Consider the following 24758-nt stretch of genomic DNA (forward strand, 5'->3'; position numbering starts at 1 on the left):
GGTCGACGCTGGTCGTCCCCACAAAATGTCATGAAACTGCGACAATATATGGCGATTTGACCCCGGATTACCTTGGATGACCCAAAATGACCTTGACATTTTTTTTCTTCCTACAGTAGTTGTTCCCACCAAATTTCATGAACCTGCAACAATATATGGCGATTTGACCCCGGATGACCCCAAATTACCTCACAATGACCTTGCGATTAGCAAATGTTGCGCTCAAAAGCAAATCAGATGAAGAACCGCTGGCTGTGCTACTCTCCGCCAAGTTTCATCACTGTAACTCGTACAGATCTCCAGATAATTTGTGCACAAGGTTATTTTGCTTGATATGCATAAATTATGCAAATTAGGTACTTAATTACCATATTTTGCAACGTAAACTTGCTACAATTTGGAGACTACCAAATGGCACCCCTCCACCAAATTGCATCACAATACGCCTTACCAGTTCCGAGAAATGTTATTAAGGGGTACTACACCCTGCCAATTTTGTGCCTATTTTGCATTTTCTCAAAATTATAGAGCATTGGTGACAAGTAAGATATGTATATTATAGGGGCAAGGACTACACCTGCTACACTGGAAATTTTTATTTCAGCACAGACAATAGTTGTGGAGTTACAGTCAAAAATGAGGGAAAACCAATATTTGATCAATAAATCAATAACTATTTGCCTTGAGTTGCTGAATTTTCAGTGCAGTAGTTGTAGTCCTTGCCCCTAAAATATACATATCTTACTTGTCACCAATGCGCTATAATTTTTGAGAAAAACGCAAAAATAAGCACAAAATTGGCTAGGGGTGTAGTACCCCCTTAAGTGACGGATAGAAGTTGATACAGTGAAATAGCTGGGGGAATAGAAGTCCTGTGTAAACATGCAATATATTTTCTGCATCAGAAAAGCTACTAGAACGTCTCAGGACCCTTCTATAACCTACGTAAATTTGTCTCTAATAAATGCCTGTTAGGAAAAAATTAAGTAAACCATGTGAAAAATAAGTCCCCACACATAATGACTTTGTTAAGCGCCCTGGGCGCTTATTGGAATGAATACGGTACCAAACAAATATTGCCAAAAACTCACTTTTTTGTGATTTTCTTCATAATTTATATTTTTACACCAAATCCATATTTAGATTCATTGATGTCTTGTCTTTATAAAAATGTATACTTTTATATGTCTTGCGTGAATAATTGCAAAGTTATTGCACTTTTACTACACTAGCGGGACACCCGCGCTGCGCGTGGGTCCCCGCTAGGTGAGTAAATGGGAGAGCGTTCACTAAAACAGGAGGAATTACTGAACAGGTAGAATCATTGAAACGGTAAATTTTATTTATCTGAACCTGCTGCTTGTGATTTCCCGTTTCCATGTTTTTTATTTACTTCTGTTCTCATTATTTTAGCTTCCTTTTTTCTTACATTTCCTGATTAGTTTCTCTCCTTCTTTGTTTCGTCGTTCCCGTTTCATTTAGTTACTTTCACCCGTTATCATAATCCCGTGAGTGACCCGTCCATGTACCTTTTTGTCCTTTATTTTTCCTTCTTTCCGTATTATCATGTCCACTGGTCTCTGGCTCGCAATTCGCGTGGCTCTGCGCCGTTTATGCGTGCATTTGGCGTAGTGCGCATTACGCACGCGGCGCCGACGCACTGTCTGCCAGCTGCAGTGACGCGTAGGCTGGTAACCGATTTTCATAACAAAAACACCGTTTTACCCATATTTTCACTGTTTTTGCAGCCAATTCTTGACCGCTTTTCAACCAAATAAAGTTTAAACACGTCCCCGTATATTCCTCGATCTCCCGTATGAATTTGGCGACATTTGGATCGAAACTGACGGAGCCTTTATAGGCATACATACATAGATACATAGATACATACAACATTCCCCTATTTGTAGTAAGATGCATGTCTGAGAGTACACAGCCACCTTAACACATTTGCTAGTCCGCCAAATTGGTCAAAAAATAGGCCTACAATACAATTTTTACATAGAAAATTAAAAGAAAAGATTTTTCAAGGAAACCTGCATAAATAAGTTGTGTAATCTTCACTTGACCCAAATATATAATTTTTATTTTTGTGATGAGATAATCGCATGTAATTTTAGAGGGATTTCAATATTGAAAACAGTGGCAATATTTAGGGATATTGCCCTTTGTTATGGAAAGTGCTAAAGGTTTTTCAGTTTTGGCTCTTTTTACTCAAGGGCTTTAATCCGATGCCAGGGTATATAAAATGATGTGGTTTGAGGACCAATTTGATTTTGCCTAAAACTGTTCTATAAACTATGGGTCGTACGGTTGTGAAACAGAAACACGTTTTTACTTTTAAAAAGCCATAATGTGTGATTTGTTTCACAGCGACGCCCTCAATTTCACTCGGATTTCTACTTTTTGCATAATTATAATGCCCAGTGGTGTACTAAAATACCTCGTAAACAACTAAGCCTGATGAAGTGCTTTAATAACAGTAAATTATTTAACTTTTTGTATTAAAACCAGGTCGACCCTAGTCCCAGTAACTGAGAACGTGACGACATTTACTTTTACATAGGGTATTATCTGATATAGAACAGGCTCATTTGAACGTCCATATGATTATGTCTGTGTTCGGTCTTCCTAGTTACTAGGACTAGGTCGACCCAGTTTTCTTCAGAGTTCATCGATCGACTGCTTGGTAACATTTCCCGTGGATGTTAGCTTATGTGTACACACGTCGAGCGTGATGCTCTGTGTAGTATTACCTGTTACAATTGACGAGCGTAGTACGGTACACGCATTGTAGGCGCTGGAATGAAATCGCAATTTTCTTCGTTATATCTCATTTGTTTGGCTCGAAATTAAAAGGGATATCAGTGAAAACAAACATTTAAATAGGAATCTATATTCTTTATGCAAATCACACATTAATATTGCTTTTTATAAGTCCAAAACGGCTAGTGCAATTTACCTTCCAACTTGGGAACTGGATTATTTTGGTACAGGCCTCAATGTGAGGTACAAAACACAATACGAAAAATATCTGGGGTCCATTTCACTAAACTTAAAACCCTTCGTAACTCAAGTAACCGTTCGTAAAGTTGCGCATATCCTATTACGAAGGGCACCGTTCGTAAGTTTAATGAATGGAACTTACGACTCATCGTAAGTTACGAATGATTTCGAGACTTACGAAGCTTTGTAAATTTGAGTGAAATGGACCCTGATCACCTACCTTTAATGTGTATGCTCACTATCTGCATTTATATGCATGGCATGACATTGCACACATCATGCACATGATCATGATCATCATGATGATGATTGATTGGATATTTACAGTGTGAGCCAAATAATCGTGGTATTTTTCGCTTCATTTACCAATGCCACTGGCCTCTAAAGTTGTAACAACCAATCCCATAAAATGCATAACCTTAACCACAAAACATATATCCGGCTGAGAATAAATTCACCACGTTTATAATGATATAAAATTGGATCGGTTGAGCCCATATTTATTGGTCGAGCTATGAGTTTTAAAATATTGGACGAGACGTAGTCGAGTCCAATATTTTACAACTCATAGCGAGACCAATAAATATTAAGTAAAGCATCAATTTTATCATTATTATGTTTTGGATCCAATATTATCACAACTTGGATCCATCAAAACATAATAATGACTAAAATTGGCCAACTCAGCACCACTTTATTTTGTCCATTGCATCCATGTGTAATGTTTATACCTGTCAAAATCGGTCAAAGGTCAAATTTAATTTCTTGCTTAAAATATTAATTTTCCTTCTTTTCTATCCTATATAAAAATAATTTGTACATATATGTAATACAGATTAATTATGCTAGTCTTTGGTATTGAAATAATGAATACATATTGATTAATTGATAAAATAAAAATAAAATTGCATAGCAACAACTGACGCTGCATGGGCACCGCCATTAACACACTTCCGGATTATTTGCAAGTGTAAACAAAACCGGTGCAGCAGTGTGGATTTTGAAATTTGGTGCATTTTATCGTCAAGATGGATTTGATGTATTTGTTTAAAACTTGGTAGAGTATGTAAGTGTAGAGTCAATGTTAAAATATACATGCTTTTTAACCTGCAAGACGTGCTGAGCTGCCTGCATTTGCATGTTTGAATGATCAACAATAATTAAGCTTACTTACTGTCATGACTGTCTGTATACCTGATCTCATGTACCAATACCTTGTGTATTGGTACATGATTCGGCGGGTATACTTCAGCAATAGCGAATAAGTGGTCGTTTTTACTCTGTTCAAAACGTCACATGTACACCAAATACAGCCCCGAAATGGTCTACTTTTAGCGTGCCTTAACTCCGAAACAGTTTAGTCAAAGTTAAAATGCGATCCCCAACCCTTTGCTTACCTTGGACGAATTTGCAGTATTTTCCGCTAGCTCCGTGTTGAAAAATGGCGGTACATGCCCGGTACAAACATAGAAATGGCCACATTTGCTTCAGTCCTGGTATGAATATTTCTTCCGTAATCCAATGGTTGCAACGTGGGCATCACGATGATAGTCTCCTACACAACCAGCTTGTGTCGGCCTGACGCTCGTCGGTCCTAAAAGTGAGGACAGCGTGAGCTCTTACCTGCGTAAAAGTCTGTTCGACAAAGGCAATAAGGATGATTGACAGCGCCGTTCATTGGGAGGAGCCATTATATTACAGCAGACAGGTTGCGCTGTTCTCTGACCTTGACTGTTAAATCACGTAGACATACCGTGACCTGGGTACACGATACAAAGCTGGGGGATGCGACTGCGGCCGCCATTTTGACACGCGGTATCTACTCTTCAGAAAAATTACTTTTGGTGACGTTTTATATCAAACAATTTTCGATAACGGATTTGTACTAGGATTTCAATTTTTTATTATATATATCACATCATTTATTGAGCGCTATATCAAAAATTACCACAGCGCTGTACAATAGCAAATAACATGGTTAAAAACACAATAATATAGAATTATACAGCAAAAATAAATATCACTTACATGTACAACAATAATTATTAAAAAGCAACACGATAAATCATCAATAGACCATAATAACATGATTAAAATACAATTTTAAAAACCCCAAAGCAAATATAATGATAAAATAAATGTAGGCAAATACCAAGGATGCATATAAGGAACAAAACATTATTGAGATGGAAAAAGGTGAGTTTTTAACAATTTCTTGAAAATATTGACTGAGGGTGAAAGGCGGATATGGAGGGGGAGCAAGTTCCAAAGGCGTGGGGCAGCAACATTGAAGGCGTGGTCCCCTATTGACAGTCGAGTACGAGAAACTTGAAGTTGAAAATTACTACTGGAGCGCAAATTTTCCCTGCTTGGTTTGTACTGAATGAGTAATGAGGACAGGTAACCAGGTGTGAGATTGTTGATACCTTTGAAGGTCAAAAGCAGCACTTTGAAGATAACCCTCTCATTAACAGGCAACCAATGTAATTCTCTCCGCAGGGGTGCTGAGGACTGAAGTCTATTGCATCTAAAAATGACTCGAGCCGCCCTGTTTTGCAGTACTTGCAGCTTTTTTCTGTCCTTATAGCTGAAATTCCAAACAACATCGAGTTCGCATAATCCAGGCGGGATAGGATAAGCGAACGAACCAGGTGGTGGCAGCTTTCAACCGTGATATATCTCCTGATTCTATAGATGTTCCTTAAATGAAAGTTAACTGTTTTAACAACAGATTTCACATGGTCCTTCATAGACATAGTTTGGTCAAATACTACACCCAAATTTTTTATTGTAGAAGATGGGGTGATATTTATATCATCAATTTTGAGAGAGACATCTTGCAGCTTTTTCAAGTTATGTGAGGATGCCGCAACAAAAAACTCAGTCTTAGAATTGTTGAGCTTGAGCATATTTATTGTCATCCACTCATAAATGTCCTTAATACATGTCGACAATTTGGCTAATGCTAATTCGGCAGCTCCATCAGTTTTTGGATCAAATGCCAGATAAAGCTGAATGTCATCAGCATAAATGTGATAGGCAATGCCATGCTGACGAATGATTGCGCCAATATAGTTGGTATATAACACAAAAAACAGCGGTCCGAGAACCGATCCTTGAGGTACTCCAAATTCCAGAGTATACTTGCTCGATGCTATGCATGCAGCATCACCGATTCCTCAGCCTCCTCCGACACGGAGAGATCACCACCGATGGAAACACGAAAACTACGCCCCTGGAGGTAAGATTTAACCCACCTCAGCGCCATACCAGTTATGTTAAAAGTGGTTGATAAACGATCGAGCAGGATTTGGTGATCCACCGTGTCGAAGGCTGCTGAAAGATCCAGTAGCACCACAAACACCGCATTGCCACGATCCATATCCGTCATGATGTCAGTTTTACACGGAGCAATGCTGTTTCCGTGCTATGCTGCGCCCTATCACCGATTGAACTCCTCCTGAAGACCATGTGAGTGAAGGTGATCCTGTAATTGAACTGAGGCAATCTTCTCAATGATTTTTGAGTAGTACCTTATGTTGGAAACAGGGCGATAATTGTTCAAGACATTTTTGTCAAGGGTGGACTTCTTTAAAACAGGGCATACCACTGCTTCGAGAATTAATGAAGGTGCATGTAGTTTTGAGGAATAACACGGGATGTTTCGAGTTTTATTTCAACTGGTGGTGTAGGAAGGTGAGTGAATTCGTGAATGAGGCCGGGGATTGAGGTTTTGTTGTTTCAACGATCCGGTAGTACATGTAGGATACGAAACGTAGGCTAAAAATGTTTAATGACGCCATGTTTACATGAAAACATTAGCTGCTGCGAGGTCAGTGTCGTTGAATTCTTTACCTAAATTCCTTTCAGGATATTCTGATTTCACTTATTTATGATGTGTACGAAAATTCACCATATAAACTCAAAAGTGTGAATGCAAGCTGTTATATTGCTGACAATAGAAACATTGTTGCAAAGTCATTAAAAACAGGTATGTATTACAGACGTTCTTTGGCCGAAACAAGATACAGGCTAGTTAGGCAGTCTAGACTGTCTGCCAGTGCCAGTCTGGTCATGCTGGTTACAAGTGCACATCATTCTCTCCCTTCCTTCCTTCCATATACGTGCTTACCTCAAATGGTTCATGGTTGAGTATCAACGCACGGGCTTTTACGTGTACAGTTTTACGTGTGCACGATCCTGGAACCTAGGATTGATTGCAGATATCAGAACCGGGGATGGTCCCCCTTCTCTTTTCGAATAGCTCTGACACTTAACGTACACAGGGTTTGACTCTTCCTGTACACGGGACCAACGGCTTTACGTGACTTCCGAATCACGGACGAAGCACATACACTACCTATATCTGCACGTGATAAGCAGTGTATGGGGGCGAGAAGAAATTCTTCAATTAAATTCTGAAATTAAATGTCTGAACTGAATTGAAGGATTCCTGACCATATAGGAACTTTTTGCCGGCAGCGCAACGCCTTAACCACTCGGCCATCTCGCCCTCTCGGTCGTTAATGTTCCATCCATTACACTTATGCTGGTTTCATACTACCCTGCCGCTGAGCGGCGTGGCGCACACGTATTGCAGACAAACGGACACAATCAAGGCTTGTCATTGGTTGAAACGCCCTACCGCTTGCCGCAGCGGCAGGAAAGTATGCTGGACTAGGCTTTATTTTATGCTGGTTTCATACTATGTGCCTCTTGCTGCTGATGTGGCCATGAATTGAAAGCCAATCTGCAACACTCTAAAATCGTATTTTGTTCTCATACGTCAGAGAGGCACCGCTCCGAGCGAGTTGACTTGAATTCATCTCTTCGGCAAAGCAGTGGAGTGATCAATATTTTGGCTTGCCGCTGGCCACCATTGTTTCTGGCGCGAATGCACAGTAAAGCGAATTCGTTGTCAGAGCAGCAAGCGGCATGAAACCAGCATTAAACTTAATTTTTCATTTCTTCAACTTCGGTGGTCCGTGTAGAACTTTAGAAGTAGAGAAGCCCCTTCTACGTGCGACGACCAATGGGTAAACCATCAGGCGTCTTGTTGTGAAGACTGTTGATCAATTAATCAGCGTGATTGTTTATCACCTGTTTGTAATGTTTGACACCGGGTTTGACACTCGTGTATGCAGGCGATAAACAATCATGCTGATTCCCTAGCGAAAATCCCTATTTTTTTGTATTAAAGGGTCTTCCAAGTTCCAGCCAATTTTCTCCACATAGAAAACACTAATTAATTTGCTTTTCCTTTTGTAATTATTGGGAGTTGATTCCCGGCCCTGTGATTAAAAAAAAAATAGAACCGGAAACTTGGCAAGTGAAATGTGACAGGCAGCAAAATTATGATGATATGATTGAAAATATGTTAGCTTATTGCTGTTGCAATAGGATTTATAGGATGTTGTGAACCTAAAAATGAATTTTTGTTTACCCTCCTCTTGAGCAATTAAATATTTGATGGAGAAGAGTGGAGACCAGCTATCTTTTTGTCGATCCAGTTTTATTTTAATCCAAAATTGGGACACAATATTTAGTATTTTACTTGTTGTGATTGCAGGTGATGATGAATTAACTAACCAGTACAAATCAAACCACAGAACCAAGGGAATTAAAATGGCAACTATTACAGCACAACAAGCCAAAGAAGCAGCTAAGTTAGCAGTGAGTTTCCAGCATATTATGATCACACAGGAACATACCAAAATATCAGTGAAGCTATATCCCGGCCCCTACACTCCGTGTTGTATTCATCTTTCACTTTCACTTTGAAAACACGCTCTTTTGCATCTCATGTCACTAACTTTTTATTTTTTGTCCGTCAACTTTGCCCCTTTTTTAGTTAAAATGCAAACAATATTTCAAAGAGACCCCTTTTTTGACAAACATGTACGACTTAAGCTGACTTGTATCATTTTCTAATACTGTAAAACGTCTTAATTTCGTGAGGTATTTAATTTTGCAAATTTTGCGAAGCCTATAAATTTGCAAAATTAAATACTCACGAAAATGTCGATTATATTGCAAATTCTCGAAATAAAGTATCCACAAAATTAAAGTGTTTTACAGATGGGCAATTTCACTTCAAAAATGGGGGTGGGCTTATAACCGAGGAGGGGCTAGTAGTAGTTGAATTTAAAAATAAGAAAAATCTTCCCCATTTGTATATTGCCCAATATATCAGTAATTTCTATCATCTTTGTAAATTTAAAAAAAATTTTAAGTACCATATGGAATGTTAATTTTTAACTGATATTTTTTAAATATTTGTTCTTAAATGTGAAAGAAAAGCATTGATATGATTTAAAACTTAGCCAAAATAACTACTGGCTTATACCCGAGTGCACCCTTGTTCTCCGAATGGTTTGAAAAATAGGGGGTGGGCTTATAGCTGAAGGTGGGCTTATACCCGAGTGGTTACGGTAATCAAAAAACACAAAATTTAAAAACACATAGGCAGGTATACTAAAAATGACCAATAAACATGTACCGGGTTTTTCTGGTCACACATGTTTACACTATAAACTTGCCCTTTATTGAACAAAACTAGTAGTAGTAAACCTTTAAAGGCTTTATCAATCTCTAGACCCTTAAACATTGAAAGATCCTTTTTTACCACTCAAATGGCAACTTCTATTCACCATTGCTTTTATGACTTCGCCCACTTGTTTTATGTATAGCAAAACATTAGAATTATAGTGATTCAATTATATCAGATGTTGTTTTTGACTATATCACCCAAATGCCCAATCATTAGTTAAAAATCTTGTTCTCATCCTTGCATGACCCTCAAAATTGGGTCCAAAAGTTTGTCTCTCATAAAACCCGCATATATATTTTGTATATTTTTCTCACTGAATGCCATTTACTTGTCAGTCAGTCCCAGCCTTATACATGTTCAACAATTTACTACCCCTCCCCATCTCTCTTGATCTCTCTCTCTTTCTCTCTCTCTCTCATACACTCTCTTTTCCACTGTATTTTTCTTTCAGAAATCAGACGGTAAGATATACCTTGCAAAGTGCCTGCAGTGGAATTCATCGGATTATGATGTTGAAATCAACATGCGTGGAGCCATCCATCTAGACTATCTCTATGATAGCCTAGAGTTTGCTGCCACCAAGGGGTTTCCATGGCGACAAGTATGTGCTGTCTTGGAGTTAGCTGAGGAATTCATTAATAAAACAGTGCAAAATGGTAAGTGGGTTTGGAGTGTGTTAATGAATGGGAAAAACAGTCAATAAAAGTAATGGATTATGGGTGTGTTTTTGTATGAACATGGAAGTATGTACTTCCGTGGTGTGAAAGAAAATCTCTCTTCTCTTATGGGCTCGGTCACCCAATTTTGCACAGTAGTTTTCAGGCCTTGCCATCTACTGTAGATTTTAAAGGCAAGTGGTCAATCACTGGCTAGCAAGATGCTACATATTTCTTTTTGACATTGGGGGGAATGGGGTTGGAAAAAATTTCTTGAAATATAGTGAATGCAGCACCTTTTGGTTTGTGGTACAAATGCACGTGAAGCGAGCGATCAATTTTGCCATTTTGAAGCTAAACTGATGAAATATTGTGCGAAAGTGGAATAAATTCACAAAAATTTGGGCTTTGGGGGCTAAAATGGCCAAATATGAGGTTAATTTGGTCAGAAACCTACATGTATACAGGCATCAACATTGGGGGATGATTGTATGGAACATCCCCCCCCCCGATCCACGCCTAGTGGTAGAATCACTCTCAAAAACGGTCTAAAAGATCATTCATAGCAATATGAAACACTTACAGCACGCACTGTTTACACCTTATCTTTCATTTTCAGGGATAATTATAATTTATTACGATAAATCAAATACATTGAAAGAGCTGAAACTTGAATGTAAATTGGATTTATATATATAAATAAATAAATAGATAAATTTAGGTGATTCGCAGCAAGCAATATTTAGAGTCTATGGCGAGTAGAAAATAGCTCACTAGAAATTGAGTTTGGGCGAGCGAGAGCAATCACTCGCCTTGGCAAGGCCTGAGTTTTTGTGGGATCTGAGAGCACATCCTAAAAGACCTAAAACTTTTATTTTATAGCATGGATTGATTTTGACTAAAACTGTTAGCAAAGGCAGCGAAAATATAGCAAAAATAGCAACAGCAAAAAAGCCAGACCGATCGGTCCATCCACTCTTAGAACAAGGTGGTTTTTTGACGCCTTAAGAATTTATTCGTAAATAATTTAGCCCTATGGATCGATAAAGTGATGCATAAATTTGAATGATGTACATTTGAGGTAATAGAATAAGTTATTATATAAAACACCAAAATGTATTTATTACCAAACTTACTTTCCTTTTCTCATGCCATAGGTGTAGACATCAATCAAGCCATAGCTATCTACAAACTCATAGTACCTAACTACTTGGACCGAATCGCAGAGAAAAACCTAAAAATTTACACCGATTATGTCTTTTCAACCTTCATGAGTCATTATAAGCTGTACCTGTATGTCTTCACCAGACCTAGGGAACCTCAGGTTAGCGAATGTAATCTTGAGGTTGATATACCACCTGAGGTTTTATCGTTAAAGGTTAGTTCTGTACCTGCATTATGTCTTCAACATGGGGAAGAAATATTTCCTGTAAATTAATGGGGTGTTTTGCTTCTCTTTTTTTTAATTTGACAAGCAGTCTTTTGGGGTCAAGATCTCTTTGGGTCTTTGAGTTGTTAATTTTCCAATAGTGAGGTTGTTAGGTGTCAGCTGTCACCAAAACTGGTTCAAAATGACAATTGGTATAAACTATCAAATCCTGGCTACGCCAGTGGATAACCTGCATACATTTTGTACACTAGCCGTATATATACTGAGCAGGGGTGGCACTAACCTGTGCTTGGGGTCCAGATCCCCTTCACCAGTTGGATTCCCAAAATTTTAACTTCTCGTGGGCCCCCAAGTTTTAGAGGCTTGTGCTGATGCTGGGGATTGATTTCAGTTATAGAATGAGAAAGTGAGTTATTTTATGTTTTATAAAATAGACACAAGGTGTTATGATCAAATGGTCCTATATTATTGTTGTAATTTTGTGGTGCAGTTAGTATTTCGATTTTGAAAAGAATAGAGAGCTTGCGATTTCCAAATATACATTTCAAATGCCCGTGCATCTATTCAAAATCACTCTCTTGTGACGGGATTTTGAATAGATGCACGGGCGTTTGAAAGGTATGTTTGGAAATCGCAAGCTCGCTTTATCTCTGATAATCCCCAGCCCAGCAGATTTATATTTTGTATTGGACTTCCTTAATGTTTGACTTTGAAACTTATTTCAGGAGGGTAAACCTGAGCGTATTTGGGAGTATGAGCAGAAAATGACCGCACTGGAGGAGGAGGAGACAACTAGGCTGGATGTATTAAAAGCACAGAGGGAATCATTACTGGAAGAACAGGTGACAGTAGAGGAGGCTGTGCTGGAAAAGGTGGAAGATAAGAGTGCTCTTCTACAACAAGAGGTGAGGATTTGGATGAGGTTAAGTTTCTTTTTATGAAACATTGTTGTTGTTTTCAAATACCAATAAATGGTGTCCCCAAACTACAATGGATTATTCCATTTATACATGGACACCTATTATACATTCCACCTAATACACCACTATGGAAGATGCAACCACATAAGGAGTGTGAATTTCAAATGGGGGGGGGGGGGCTCCATTAGAAATCTACACCCAACTTTGTGGGAAATTAAGGTCATATCTTCCATAGTGGGTGGATGAGTGTCAACTGGAATAGCCCATTGGCTTTTCCACAGCTTCCTATCCTGTCATGCTGTCCTAAGATCTGTGGCATGAAGTCTGGTGTTGTGTACCACTAAGCATCTTATGCGTTATGCTTATAGTGACGACTGAAAAACTTGGCGAGCGTATCGTGTTGGACTCATGAAAATAGCGACAGGACATTGTGACAGGATCGTGCTCTGATGTTCTAAAAGTATGTGTTCAACAACAAACACCATCAAAAGGTCAATTTGGACACAACTGCACAGTCTCTGTTACCCAGATTTGGGGAATGTTGGTGAATGAGGGTGGCATTCTAATGTCAGGGCAAGTCTTTGTGAGGTCCTTTTCCCATCTTTTGTTTTGGGGTTCCTTGAATCAGTTTAGATACCAACTTGATCCTCACTTCTGTAGAAAATAAGAGCAAATATGGTCCTTCTTTCCCTGATTATGTCACTCATCTGTATAGTACTGTGTTCAAGGTGCTGCTTCCAGTTTACATTAAGGTTGATTCAAATCATTCTGGGGTAGTTAACATCCATCCATACTACATTTTAGCCAGCTTTGATGTGATTGTCCATGCCTCACACGTCACAACCATATTATACTGAAGCACACTCTTGAAGATGTGATGGATGGTGCATGTGTATTGTGTAATGGACTATTCCAATTCAAATCCATACACCCCTATGGAAGACATGATCTTAATCTCCCACACAGGAGTGTGAATTTCAAAGAGAGTCACCCATTCAGGTAATCCCACTGGGAATTCACACCTCCTGTATGGAATATTAAGGTCATGTCTTCAACAGGGGTGTAAGGATTTCAACTGGAATAGCCCAATAGACACAGCATTTAAATTAAAGTATATTTTCATAAATTTCATTTATTTATATTATGTTTTATTTTCAGGACTTGACGCAGCTGATACAGGCGATAGCTGAAGAGCAGGTCTCACACACAGAAAAGATCTTGCAAATCAAACTTGAAGAAAGAAATGAAGACCTTGATTATTATCTTCAAAAAACTTCCATGCCCAGACCTCCAGAATTAGGCCCTCCACCGAGAACCAAAGATCCTCCAAGATATTCCGCAAAAAGCAAACCACCGACTAGAGGAACTGGAAGCAAGACTGGAATGTCTGCCAAATCAATGAAATCTGGAAAGGCATCAGTCATAAGATGAAGTATGAATATGATGATTGTGAATTAATTGACTATAACATAACTTTCTTTACTGTAATGGAAGAACTTTCCTGAACTTCACAGATGACTGTGCTGCAAATATACTCAAGATCATGAGGAACATATTAATATTAATTTGTGTTAATCCTTTACTATCTGTACTATCACCTAATGCATATTGTCAGGGTTTAAGTTTAAATGAGCATTGTCAAGTTTAAATGAGCATTTTGCTTGAACCTGGTTGCATCAGGACCCAAGCATGTTTCCACATGGAGGGACTATTTATACAAACAAACGATTGATGTACCTAACACTACAGCAGATATTGATTTTATTTTAAAGCAAAACCTTTCATCTAACCAAGAACATTTTTAAACTTTTAACGAAAATTGAAGGCAAATAAATAAATAAATATTTACCTGCTAATATTTTCGGTAACTAACTGTTACCATCCTGAAGCAGTAATGACTGGCTGACTGTCTTCTTCACACTTGAATGAATGATTTGGGTGTTTCTAGACAGGGCCGGATTTACCTTTTTGGGGGCCCTGGGCCAGGCCAATATTTGGAGGCCCCCAAATGCACCGTGAGGAAGGCATGTGCACTCAAGTGGCCAAATTATTAGATTGTACTAGGAAATTTGCGCGCAAAATTCAATTTTAGACTATTTTAGCCCAAATTGAAGCTGAATTTTGCTATACAATAGGCCAGTGCGCGCGAAGCGCGCAAAATTTTGCAATTTTTGTACCCTATTCATATGGAAAAGTAGTCTCTTTTGCTCAAATAAAAGGGGTCCCACATTTAAGCAATGGGAGAAAATTGTCTTTTTTCACTTTAAACTTCAATTATTATAAAGGGAAAGTCTTTTATTTTTTGGCTCACTCTTAATTAAACTTTACTTTCCCCGATTTTCAAGGAAATCTGATGAAAGACCTTGTCGTACAGGAGCACTAAACACCGCAAGGTATTCCCAAAATCTCACTCAATTTCCTGCGAAATGCACTGACATGCACCCCGTGTTATTAAAGTAGCGTGCTATAGACGGCCCTCACTTGATAATAGTCAGTCCGATTGACTTGGCTCACACAATATTTCCTAGAAATACTTTGCCAGATTCTACTCTCTAAAAAGGAATCTGATTGGTTACAAAATGCCGTCAGTACAGTAGGAAAAACCATACCCTCTTCCGGACAGCCCTGCTTAGTGTGCTGTGTGGTAATGTATGCATTGTGCATTGACCTCGAACGCCTCTGTACACACAGTGTGCACACACTGGAGTCGAGTATAATTTATTTAAAGAGACTTTCATAGGAAAACTTTTCCATATGTGGCCCAAAACATGGTGTTTTTCGGCTAAGATAGAAGATGCACACAGTACACAGGGCAATTTTGGGGGCCCCCAAATTGGGCCCGGGCCCATCTGGCCCTATGGTAAATCCGGCCCTGTTTCTAGGTAACCTTTCATCTGCAATTTAGGTCTGAGTAAAATAATGTGGTGACAGCAGAGCTGAAAACAGCCAATATCGGTGTCCCAGAAAGGGTTTATATACGAAAGCACATCTTTTTTTTAATTTTTTTATTTTTTTTATGTCGGGCATATCTAGGCATTAACAGCTGAAATCTAGGAGATAACGCTGACGAAACTTCGGCCAGATACAAGTGACCTGGTGAACGAAGGGGTCGCCGAGATAGCTGGTCGGGGTAATTTTTATAGGACAGGCAAGTGTAACTGACAATCGGGCGTTACCCTGATCGGAACCGCCTGTAACAAGGTCTTTTTTATCATGGATCATCTGCCCCGCCATTACCAGATGAACCACGGGAGAGCAGAGTTTGTTTTTTAAGGTCCTGCGGGAATCGAACCGGGACCTGTCGCACCAAAGGCAAAGACCTTAACCATTGGACCACGCTGCTCCCCTCTGTCAGCAATCATTTGCCAAAAACCAAGTTTTGATGATATGTGACTCCTCGCCACAACTGAGCCCGGATGTCGCCAATCATCATATTTGAGATATTCAACCAAAATATTCTGCTTGAAATTAGCTTTAAAATGATGTATATCATGTCTATAGTACTTGACATTTAAGTAGTGAAAAATCAATAAAACAGTCAATAAATCCTTTCTTTCCTATTGTTTATTGTTAAGTTCGATGGAGCATATCTCAATAGTGGCACTGGCGACATCCGGGCTCAGTTGTGGCGAGGAGTCACATATGATCCGAGGCCCATCTTCTCCCGCCCGGTCCCGGTCCAAACATTGTCATGAAATAATTTTCTGCATCAATATTATAATACCCTTCTGTTTACAAATATAGCCACACTTTTTTAACCACTTCCCACTTAAGCTCCTCTCATCTCAAGTTTTGCAGTGACAGTGACATCACTGTGTTTTACAGTCTTGTGCATGCAGAGATGCTTTTTGATGTCACTAGTCACCACCAAATTGAGGCAAGAAGAACTTATATAGGTCATCTTCAATATTTTAGTCTCTTCTTTAAGCAACAAAGCCCAAGTACTTATATATTATTTCTGTCAGCAAGTAATGCTTTAGCCTATTATCAATCTAATAAAATCGGAAGCTGAATCCCTTTTACCAAATTTACGTACTACTAATCATCCAGTATCTTATTTTGGAAGATGTCAAATAGCATTCACCCTTTGCACGCATCTGCCATCTTGTTACCAAAACGAGGTTCTCCCTGCAAACGCATGCGCAAAAAGTGCATTTTTATATCTTGCGCTTTTCTGGCAATGCGGCTTTTGCAAAGCGTATGTGGTAATTAAAGCACACGTTTGACAGGTGTACGTACACACAATATGCACTTTGCGGGTAGAACCTCGTTTTGAAATGACCGTACAAATGGTGAATATGCTCAATGTGTACGTACTATGCAAGGAGTACACTTGAAAAGAGATTTGGCATTTTATTTAACCCCCTGGACACTACTGGTCATCTAACAGCATCTCTGATTGGTTGATATCTTGAAATGGTCATTTCAATTGCCAATTATGACTAGGCTTTAAACTATCTATGGTCAAACTTGCATTTGCAGATGATCTTATTAATACCCTCTTTGATTGGTTCAAAATTGGACACAATATCCAATTTGGCCAATCGGCAGGTAGTTCTCATAGGGTTAAAATGTCAATAAATGATGACACAATGAAGAAACATATAATCTAGATTGAAATAGAGTTTTATTTGGTATGAAGATCATTTCACATTATACTATAGATATAATACATATAGACAAATACATAGTCGGTAATCTCTTTGGACTGTTTGAGGGGTCGGTGACACAAAGACGTAATTTTGTGCAAAAATGAGAGATTTTGATAACAAAATGTTCAGAAACAGCACTTTTCAATAAACACATAGAAGTAACTCCATTTAGCACCCTATTGATATCATTATCTAGACAATTTGACCATTATCTTTAAACTCATTTTTCTCAGAATGGCCAAAATGGAGTTACGTCTTTGAGTCAATGATCCCTCGTATTATTACTTGTGAGGCTTTTTGAGGCAAGATATCGTCACTGTTTGTGACTGTTTTAAAAGTTACATAGGTAATTAACATTAAGCTTTGATCTTTTAAACTTAACTTGTGGTAGACCGATTTTGATATCAATTCCACAAAAGGTGCATGTATCTTAAGCATTAGAAATGTGTATTTTTTAATGCTTAAATGGGTCTAAATGAGTTACATGACCAATACAATGGTACCCTGCAATTACAAAAGCTGCAGGGCACCTATGTAAATTCCTCTTTACGGAGGTGAACCTCTTTTATAACTACACATCCGCCTTTTAATTTTCAGTCAAGGTTCACAGCCCCTGAAGAATTGTTCACGACCCACATTTGGGCACAACCACATAATTAAAACCAGAGAACCCGGACTCAACCACAGGGGTATTCGGTTCCACTCGGAACATGCTCGAGGCAATCGTTTTCATGTGAGTACAACATCGCATACTAGATGCATTTGATAGATGCCCGTGATATCTATTACCTACAAGAAGCAGAATTGTGCGCGCAGGACCCGAATTACCCACAATTTTCCCCCATATAACTGATGGTGCTACTGTACCTGGCAGTATATGGAGTCCAAGGTTCTCTGGTTTTAATTATGAGCTCACAACCCACAGTTTGGGAATTGGGAAGCCCTGATGTATCTCCATTGACCTTTTCAGTAAATCACGTAAGCCTTTGCGAGTAGACCCGAGATGTTGTTATTTGACGTCACACCGACTTGCAATGCGTAGTAACAATGTTCACTAAACGAAGTGCGCATTGGTATGACACATACTGACGTCAAATGATGACATCTCAGGTGTACTCGCAAAGGCTTATGGGATTCACCAAAAAGATCAATTAGCTTCTGTGATCAAAGCAAGTTCACATGATGCAGAGTACATGTCCTGTATGAGTTGAACTTGGATGAGAGACGAAAAGCAGACACAGAATCATTACAATAGATTGGTCTTACAATAATATATGTTTGTACAGCCACCTGTATCAGTAATATGATTGCTCAAACTCCAAATAATGTTTTGCAGAGGGTGTCTGCCTTTTGTCTATTTCTTCCAAAAATCCTCTAAATCTTTGGAGGCATATATGCTTGTAGATGGAATTCTATGTCTTGGCCTAACCTTGACTGACAAATGTGAATGAATGAGTAAATGCACCATTGATGGGTGAACTTGTGCATATCAGGCAATCAAACACACTGGTGTCTTTCTGCCCCTAAGACAAGGTTTAGTTCAATACTGTGAAACAACATTATGTTTAAGCAGATCTTGCTGATTTCTATGGTTACGGACACTTACATAAATGTGTAGGTTAAGAGTTATCAGGCAAATAAAGTTGAAAGTCCCAACTTCAACCTGGGACCAAATTATACAAGTAGATAATAAGTTTTAAGTCGAAAGTTCCAACTTCAACCTGGAACAAAACTATACAAGTACACAATAATTTTTTTGTTTTCTTTTGTATAAGGACAAAACAATAAAGTACAGAAGAAAATTAACTCTCAATTCTTTCATCCATATTTGAAAACCAATCCTGCCAACATCAGATTTATTTTTGGCTGGGTTGGACTATTCCACTTTAATTCCACACACCATGTAATCACCTGTATTCACCTGTCTTCACGGGCTCCTGGTAAGACTATAGTCTTATTTTTGCCCACCCACACTTATGGGAGACATGATCTTTCACACAGGGAGTGTGATCTTCAAATGGGTTGCCTGCATAGGTGACTGACTCCATTTGAAATCACCCTTTGTGGGAGATTAAGGTCATGTCTTCCACTGATTCCATTATTTTTCTTTCCTGGCCTTTGTTTACATATCCTACATGCACTATTCCATTATATCCATTTATTTTACACAACATAATGACACACAAAATCTTCATTTGTTAAGTAGCATCGCCATGTGTTTACAATAAACAGAATTTATATAGCACCTTAGCATAAGTATGAACAAAGCGCTTTAAAGCATACATTACATTATGTATTAAAGATGATGAAAGAAATAACATTAACAATAATAAAGCTTTAAATATTTGTATCAAGTTCAAATTTAGGACAACCATTGGACTATTCCAGTTGAAAGCTATACACCCTCTGTGGAAGACATGACCTTAATCTTCCACACAGAGAGTATGAATTTCAGATGGAGTTACGGGTGACTCCATTTGAAATCTACACCCCCTGTGTGGCAGATTAAGGTCATGTCTTCCATAGGGGTGTAATGGAATAACCCATTCAAGTAACATGCAAACCTTAATTTCTATGCACAGTACAGTTATACTGAAAATTACAACTTAAATGTACATTATCATGACTTAATAGGAAAAATATATAATGACACTGGTAAATTATTGATCAAACTGCCTGCAATGATTACATTAATTCATAGGTAACTGCATCAGAGGTCTGTATATTGGTGAAGTACAAAAACAAGCATGATAGATGACACAGAAAGAGCACAGAACAGGCAGAAGTTCATTTCCATGCACACATTTGACACTAGAATAAACCTTCAAAATGGGATATTCCAGTTGAAATCCAAACATCCCCTATGGAAGACATGACCTTTAAATTTATACATGGGATGCAAATTTCAAATGGAGTCGGCCATTTAGGTAACCCCATTTGAAATTCACCCTCCCTGTGTGGGAGATTAATGTCACATCTTCCATAGGGGGCATATAGATTTCCAACTGGAATAGCCCATTGGTTGGAAACCAGGTCCAATCGCTGGTTTTGTCACACCGGCAGCGGTGGGTTGGTTTTGAAGTCATCCCTTCCTCAGTTCACCACCCTAGGTTACTCATTATTTTGTTGGGTCATTAAACAATGAGCCATTATTTTATCGAAAGGTTATTTATAGTTTTATTTAATTGTGGATTACAGTATAACATTAACCATTTCAACAACAACAAAAATAATTACCTGTATCTCTTCTTTGGAAGAAGATAATGGCTGTTAAATTGTGACCAATCATTTGTAAATAAGGAAAATGGTGGTGGTGAAGTGAGTGAGTTTTGGAAAAGGCGTCTTCAACATTTTATTAAGTGATTTTGAAATGCAACATGCAAGCACAGTCATTCAAAACTTTGCAGATAAAGGTGAGGTAATAAAATCAAATGACAAATCATATACAAAGCTATGCACAATGGGCCTATACAATATTGCAATGAAGCCACTTTTAAGGGATGGGGTATGAACGTTTGGACAGTATTTATTGTGGGACATTGGAGCACATCAGACATATTGAATTGCATTCTGAATACAAACTAGATGGACCGCGGTTCTCGGATGTCGCGGTTTTCGACGCACAGCGTCGACCGTGATGCCTCCACCAAAGGGAGCGATGTGGCACTCAAAAGTTGATACAAAGCAGTTTGTATCAATTTGACCTCAGATGATCTCTGGGTGACCCTGGATGACCCCAAAATGACCTTCCAAATATTTGGCTCTAAATGTTGACTGTACCCACCAAGTTTCATGCACGTATGACAGTTTTACTAATTTGACCTCAGATGACCCCAATATGACCTCCCAAAAATTTGGCTCTAAATGTTGACTGTACCCACCAAGTTTCATGCCCATCTGCTAGTTTTTACTAATTTGACCTCAGATGACCCCTGGATGACCTCAAAATGACCTTCAAAAATTTCGCTCTAAATGTTGACTGTACCCTCCAAGTTTCATGCCCATACGACAGTTTTTACTAATGTGACCTCAGATGACCCCTGGGTGACCCCAAAATGACCTTCCAAAAATTTGGCTCTAAATGTTGATTGTATGTACCAAGTATCATGGCCATACAACAGTTTTTGCTCATTTGACCTCAGATGACCCCTGGGTAACCTCAGGTGACCTTGACCCACTAACCAATACAAACTTGTTCTGCCTGGGGTCAAGATGCACCCATCCACCAAGTTTGAGGAACGTGCGACTCCTAGTCTCTGAGAAAAGAGGTAAATAAGGCAAATGGGCCCCCTGACCTCAAATGACCTTTAACCTCAGTATATGACCTTGAACCTCACCCAAAAAAAAGTAGCCAGAGTTTTTGACCATGACCCACCTATCCTGAAAATCTGAAGTCAATCCGCCCATGCATGCCCGAGATATAGCTTCCGGACGGAAGCACGGAAGCTCGGAAGCACGGAAGGACGGAAGCACGGACATTGCAAAAACAGTATGCCTCGCGGTGGAGGCATAAAAATGCCCTTCTGATATCAAATAATTTTGATTTTTTGAAATTCGCAATGTTATGGCAAATTATTAAAAATTGATATTTTTGATATTTAACAGTACTCGAAGTAAACTTCATAAACTTTATCAATCTGATGTATGTAGGTGGGATGAAAAGCCGACGATCAATTGAAAATTTTGACCTTTCAGATTGAAGATATGGATTTTTTACCAAAACACACAAAAAAATTTGGTCTTTTGGGGAAAAAAATCCATATCGGATTTGATGTTGGATGGCTAAACTTTAATTCTAAAAGAAACAAATACATTCAAGTCAGGTCGGCAAGGGGGGAATCGCCTTCAATTGGGCTAAATCGCAAAGCTTCATATGATGATGTTTTAGATCAAGCTACTGCAGCCTTCTTCCCGGAAGGGACATCAAACTGTTTTGAGTCTATCAACAACATGGAGTGCCATTTGGCAGGTTATATGGCAAACAGAATTGGACACTAGTGGATTCTGCAAGACAGCATTATCAAGGGAGTCAAACTCAGATTATATCTTTGCACCAAATCGAATGTCTCAAAGGTAAAAATCTAGTATAGATTTATGAAGTTGTCATCATACCAATGTGAATCATACATCTATATGTTCGCTCTATTTTTCTGACCAGCCTAGCAATGTCAGTTTTTACGTTTGGAAGGTCTCATAAGCCCATGTCAAAGGCAATATACGACCACAATTTCAGAACTACGAGATCTCGAAAGAATAATCGCTGCTACAACTGCGGTGACTTTGGCCACTTTCAGAATGCCTGCCCTCAGCCACCAAGACCCCGCTATGGAAGGGCCGATCAAGTTCCAGAAACAGCACCACACAGAGCAGCCGTGGACAGTCAAAATCAACCGGGAAACGTCAGCAAACGTCAACAAATAAACTCCGATTCCCAAGGGGCTTGTATAGGCCTTTTAAGTCCTATATTGTCATAGCAATATAGTAAAGCTGATAAAACATTTTGCAAAGTGGCAAACTTGCCCCATGCTGGGGCAGGTGTCCACCATATATATGGTGGAGTATAATCCTAATCGATTCAAAGGAAAGTAGAACCTCAAAATGTGGAAAGGCCAGAATGGCATTGTGATTAGGCCCATGTGAGGCTCTAACAGGTCAAAAACAGGGAGGGTTGCTGTAGCTGTTTGCCCTATTATTAATTCATCTATTGTTTAATTTCCTATTCTTTTCTTTCCTGCAGTACTCACTGCGACATCAGGGTCCGGATTGAACAGGTAAACGGTCAGCTAAAGAATAAGTTCACATGTCTGCTAAGTGATGGCTTGCAGATTCAACCAGAGCAAGCTTGTGACATCATCATCACCATCTGTGTGCTTTTTAACATCAGCACGGATCTGCGGGAACCACATCTTGACGCCAACAATGAAGTAGATGTTGAGTCCGAACAAGATGCCATCGGGAAGTTCTAGGTCTAGGGCTAACTGCTTTTGGGGACATAATTCACCTTTGTCAATTTTGCAGGTTTAGTCAAATGCAGCTTCAGGAAGAAAAGAAAGGTGTACAAAAGAGAAGGAAGTTGTTAGAAGCACCTTCAAGAGACTGATAAGAGAGCGGGCAAGGCCAAAGCAGGACGTTATCAAAACCTCTCACAAAGTGAGCCGCGGGACAATTTAAAAGGCTAAGTCAAACCAAACAATAATCAATAGATTTGGACATTACAATAAGGTGCAATGAAAACAGCCAATGCTGTATTCATTGCTTTTTTTTGGAGCTGTAGAAATCCCTGTTATATTTATGCAAATGTTTGGCAGGATTCATTTTCGAGACATTGATGATGAAACAAGGAAACGCCAAAGAGCAAATATCAGCCACATCATTATCAAACGTGGAAGGGAAAAGGAAACTAGAAAAATACTTGAATGGAAATGAAGTCTAAACTGTACCAACAAACAAACAAGCACAAAACTAGACTACACTCAAGACTGGGTGAAAAGAAACAATTATGAGTTGGTCTGTGCTTAATCAATGATACTTCCATTTTATATGGGAGGCTGGGATCAAGTGTCTCACTTGATCAAAATCAGATACAGCAAAATGTGTGCAAGCCTTTGAGTTCAAGGAGGATATGGGGGTCTCCCTGATGTGTGGCCATCAATTAGAATAGGCTTGTTTAGACGATCGCAAATCATAAGTAGCTACTTTTGAATGCACTCAAAAGTAGCTACTTGCGAGTTATACTTTCGACGATTTTACAAGCCAATTTTGAAAGTAAGACCAGTGTGAACAAAAATTTCGCAAAACAACTGCACTCGGGAAATTTACATTTAAGCGAACATAATGCTTTTGCTGCATTCAGAGGAAATGAGGCGTCTGATGATCCAAGAAGAAATTGGAGAGGATGAAGCTTGAAGTACAGCGGAATACACTGAAAGTGCAAAAACGGATCCTAGCTGTGTCATTTGGGTCATTGCCCACACATTGTTTTTATGCAACAAATTTCGAATGATATGCAATTTGTTAAGCTTCTGTACTTCAGCAGAAACATGGCAAGTGAAGACAACAACAAAGGGAAAAGTTGGAGATTGCTTAGATTGTCTTCATAGAGCTAAACTTTTCAGTACATTAGATCTGCAAGCTGGATATTGGCAAATAAAAGTTAAACCTGAAGATAGCCCTAAGACAGCATTCATAAGCAGCAGGCGAGGAGGACTGTATGAGTATGTAACCATGCCTTTTGGCCTCTGCAACACGCCCAGCACATTATATTCCAGAGTTGCATGGAGCTAGTGATAAAAGGATTACAGTGAAAGACATTGCTCATTTACTTGGACGATCTGATAATCTTTAGTTTGACTCCTGAAGAACACATAATTTGCCTTGGATGTAGTACTATCATGCCTGGATGAAGCTGGACAATTTAACAATCGTTAGATTTGCATAGAAATTTCGATACTACCTGTTAGGTCCTCACTTTCCCATTCAAACAGATCATAGCATGCTTTGATGGGTCATGTCCTTTAAAGAACCTACCGATAAAATGGCTAGAGCTTCTCAGTCAGTTCCACTTCAAACTGGAACGTAGAGTTG

At 38.9% G+C, this 24758-nt stretch overlaps 2 protein-coding genes across 3 annotated transcripts in view; one reads left to right on the plus strand and one right to left on the minus strand.

Annotated features, from left to right (window-relative positions):
- LOC140166976 (uncharacterized) overlaps positions 1-3290 on the minus strand; it is a 142275-nt gene extending 138985 nt beyond the window's left edge. The window contains 1 exon segment of the mRNA XM_072190459.1: positions 3227-3290. The gene's annotated coding sequence lies outside the window, so the exon portion shown is untranslated.
- Positions 3291-3965: 675 nt separating this feature from the next.
- LOC140166537 (uncharacterized protein C8orf74 homolog) lies at positions 3966-14413 on the plus strand. Of its 2 annotated transcripts, none has more exons than XM_072190021.1 (6): positions 3966-4072; positions 8576-8679; positions 10008-10212; positions 11370-11590; positions 12328-12507; positions 13681-14413. In XM_072190021.1, the coding sequence occupies exons 2-6, from the start codon at positions 8632-8634 to the stop codon at positions 13951-13953; spliced, it is 927 nt and encodes a 308-aa protein (XP_072046122.1). In that variant the 5' UTR covers positions 3966-4072; positions 8576-8631; the 3' UTR covers positions 13954-14413. The 2 variants fall into 2 exon arrangements, with proteins under 2 accessions (XP_072046122.1, XP_072046123.1); XM_072190022.1 differs by having other exon boundaries at positions 3966-4068.
- Positions 14414-24758: the final 10345 nt, after the last annotated feature.

Source organism: Amphiura filiformis, chromosome 12 (assembly GCF_039555335.1).
Source record: "Amphiura filiformis chromosome 12, Afil_fr2py, whole genome shotgun sequence".
Taxonomy (NCBI): Eukaryota; Metazoa; Echinodermata; class Ophiuroidea; order Amphilepidida; family Amphiuridae; genus Amphiura; species Amphiura filiformis.

Bases quoted from the DNA above. Each gene is read 5' to 3' on its own strand.
- LOC140166537 (XM_072190021.1), top strand. From the start codon at position 8,632: ATGGCAACTATTACAGCACAACAAGCCAAAGAAGCAGCTAAGTTAGCA. The intron at 10,213-11,369 runs GTAAGTGGGTTT...CTCATGCCATAG, and splicing joins TAATAAAACAGTGCAAAATG to GTGTAGACATCAATCAAGCC. The intron at 11,591-12,327 runs GTTAGTTCTGTA...AACTTATTTCAG, and splicing joins CTGAGGTTTTATCGTTAAAG to GAGGGTAAACCTGAGCGTAT.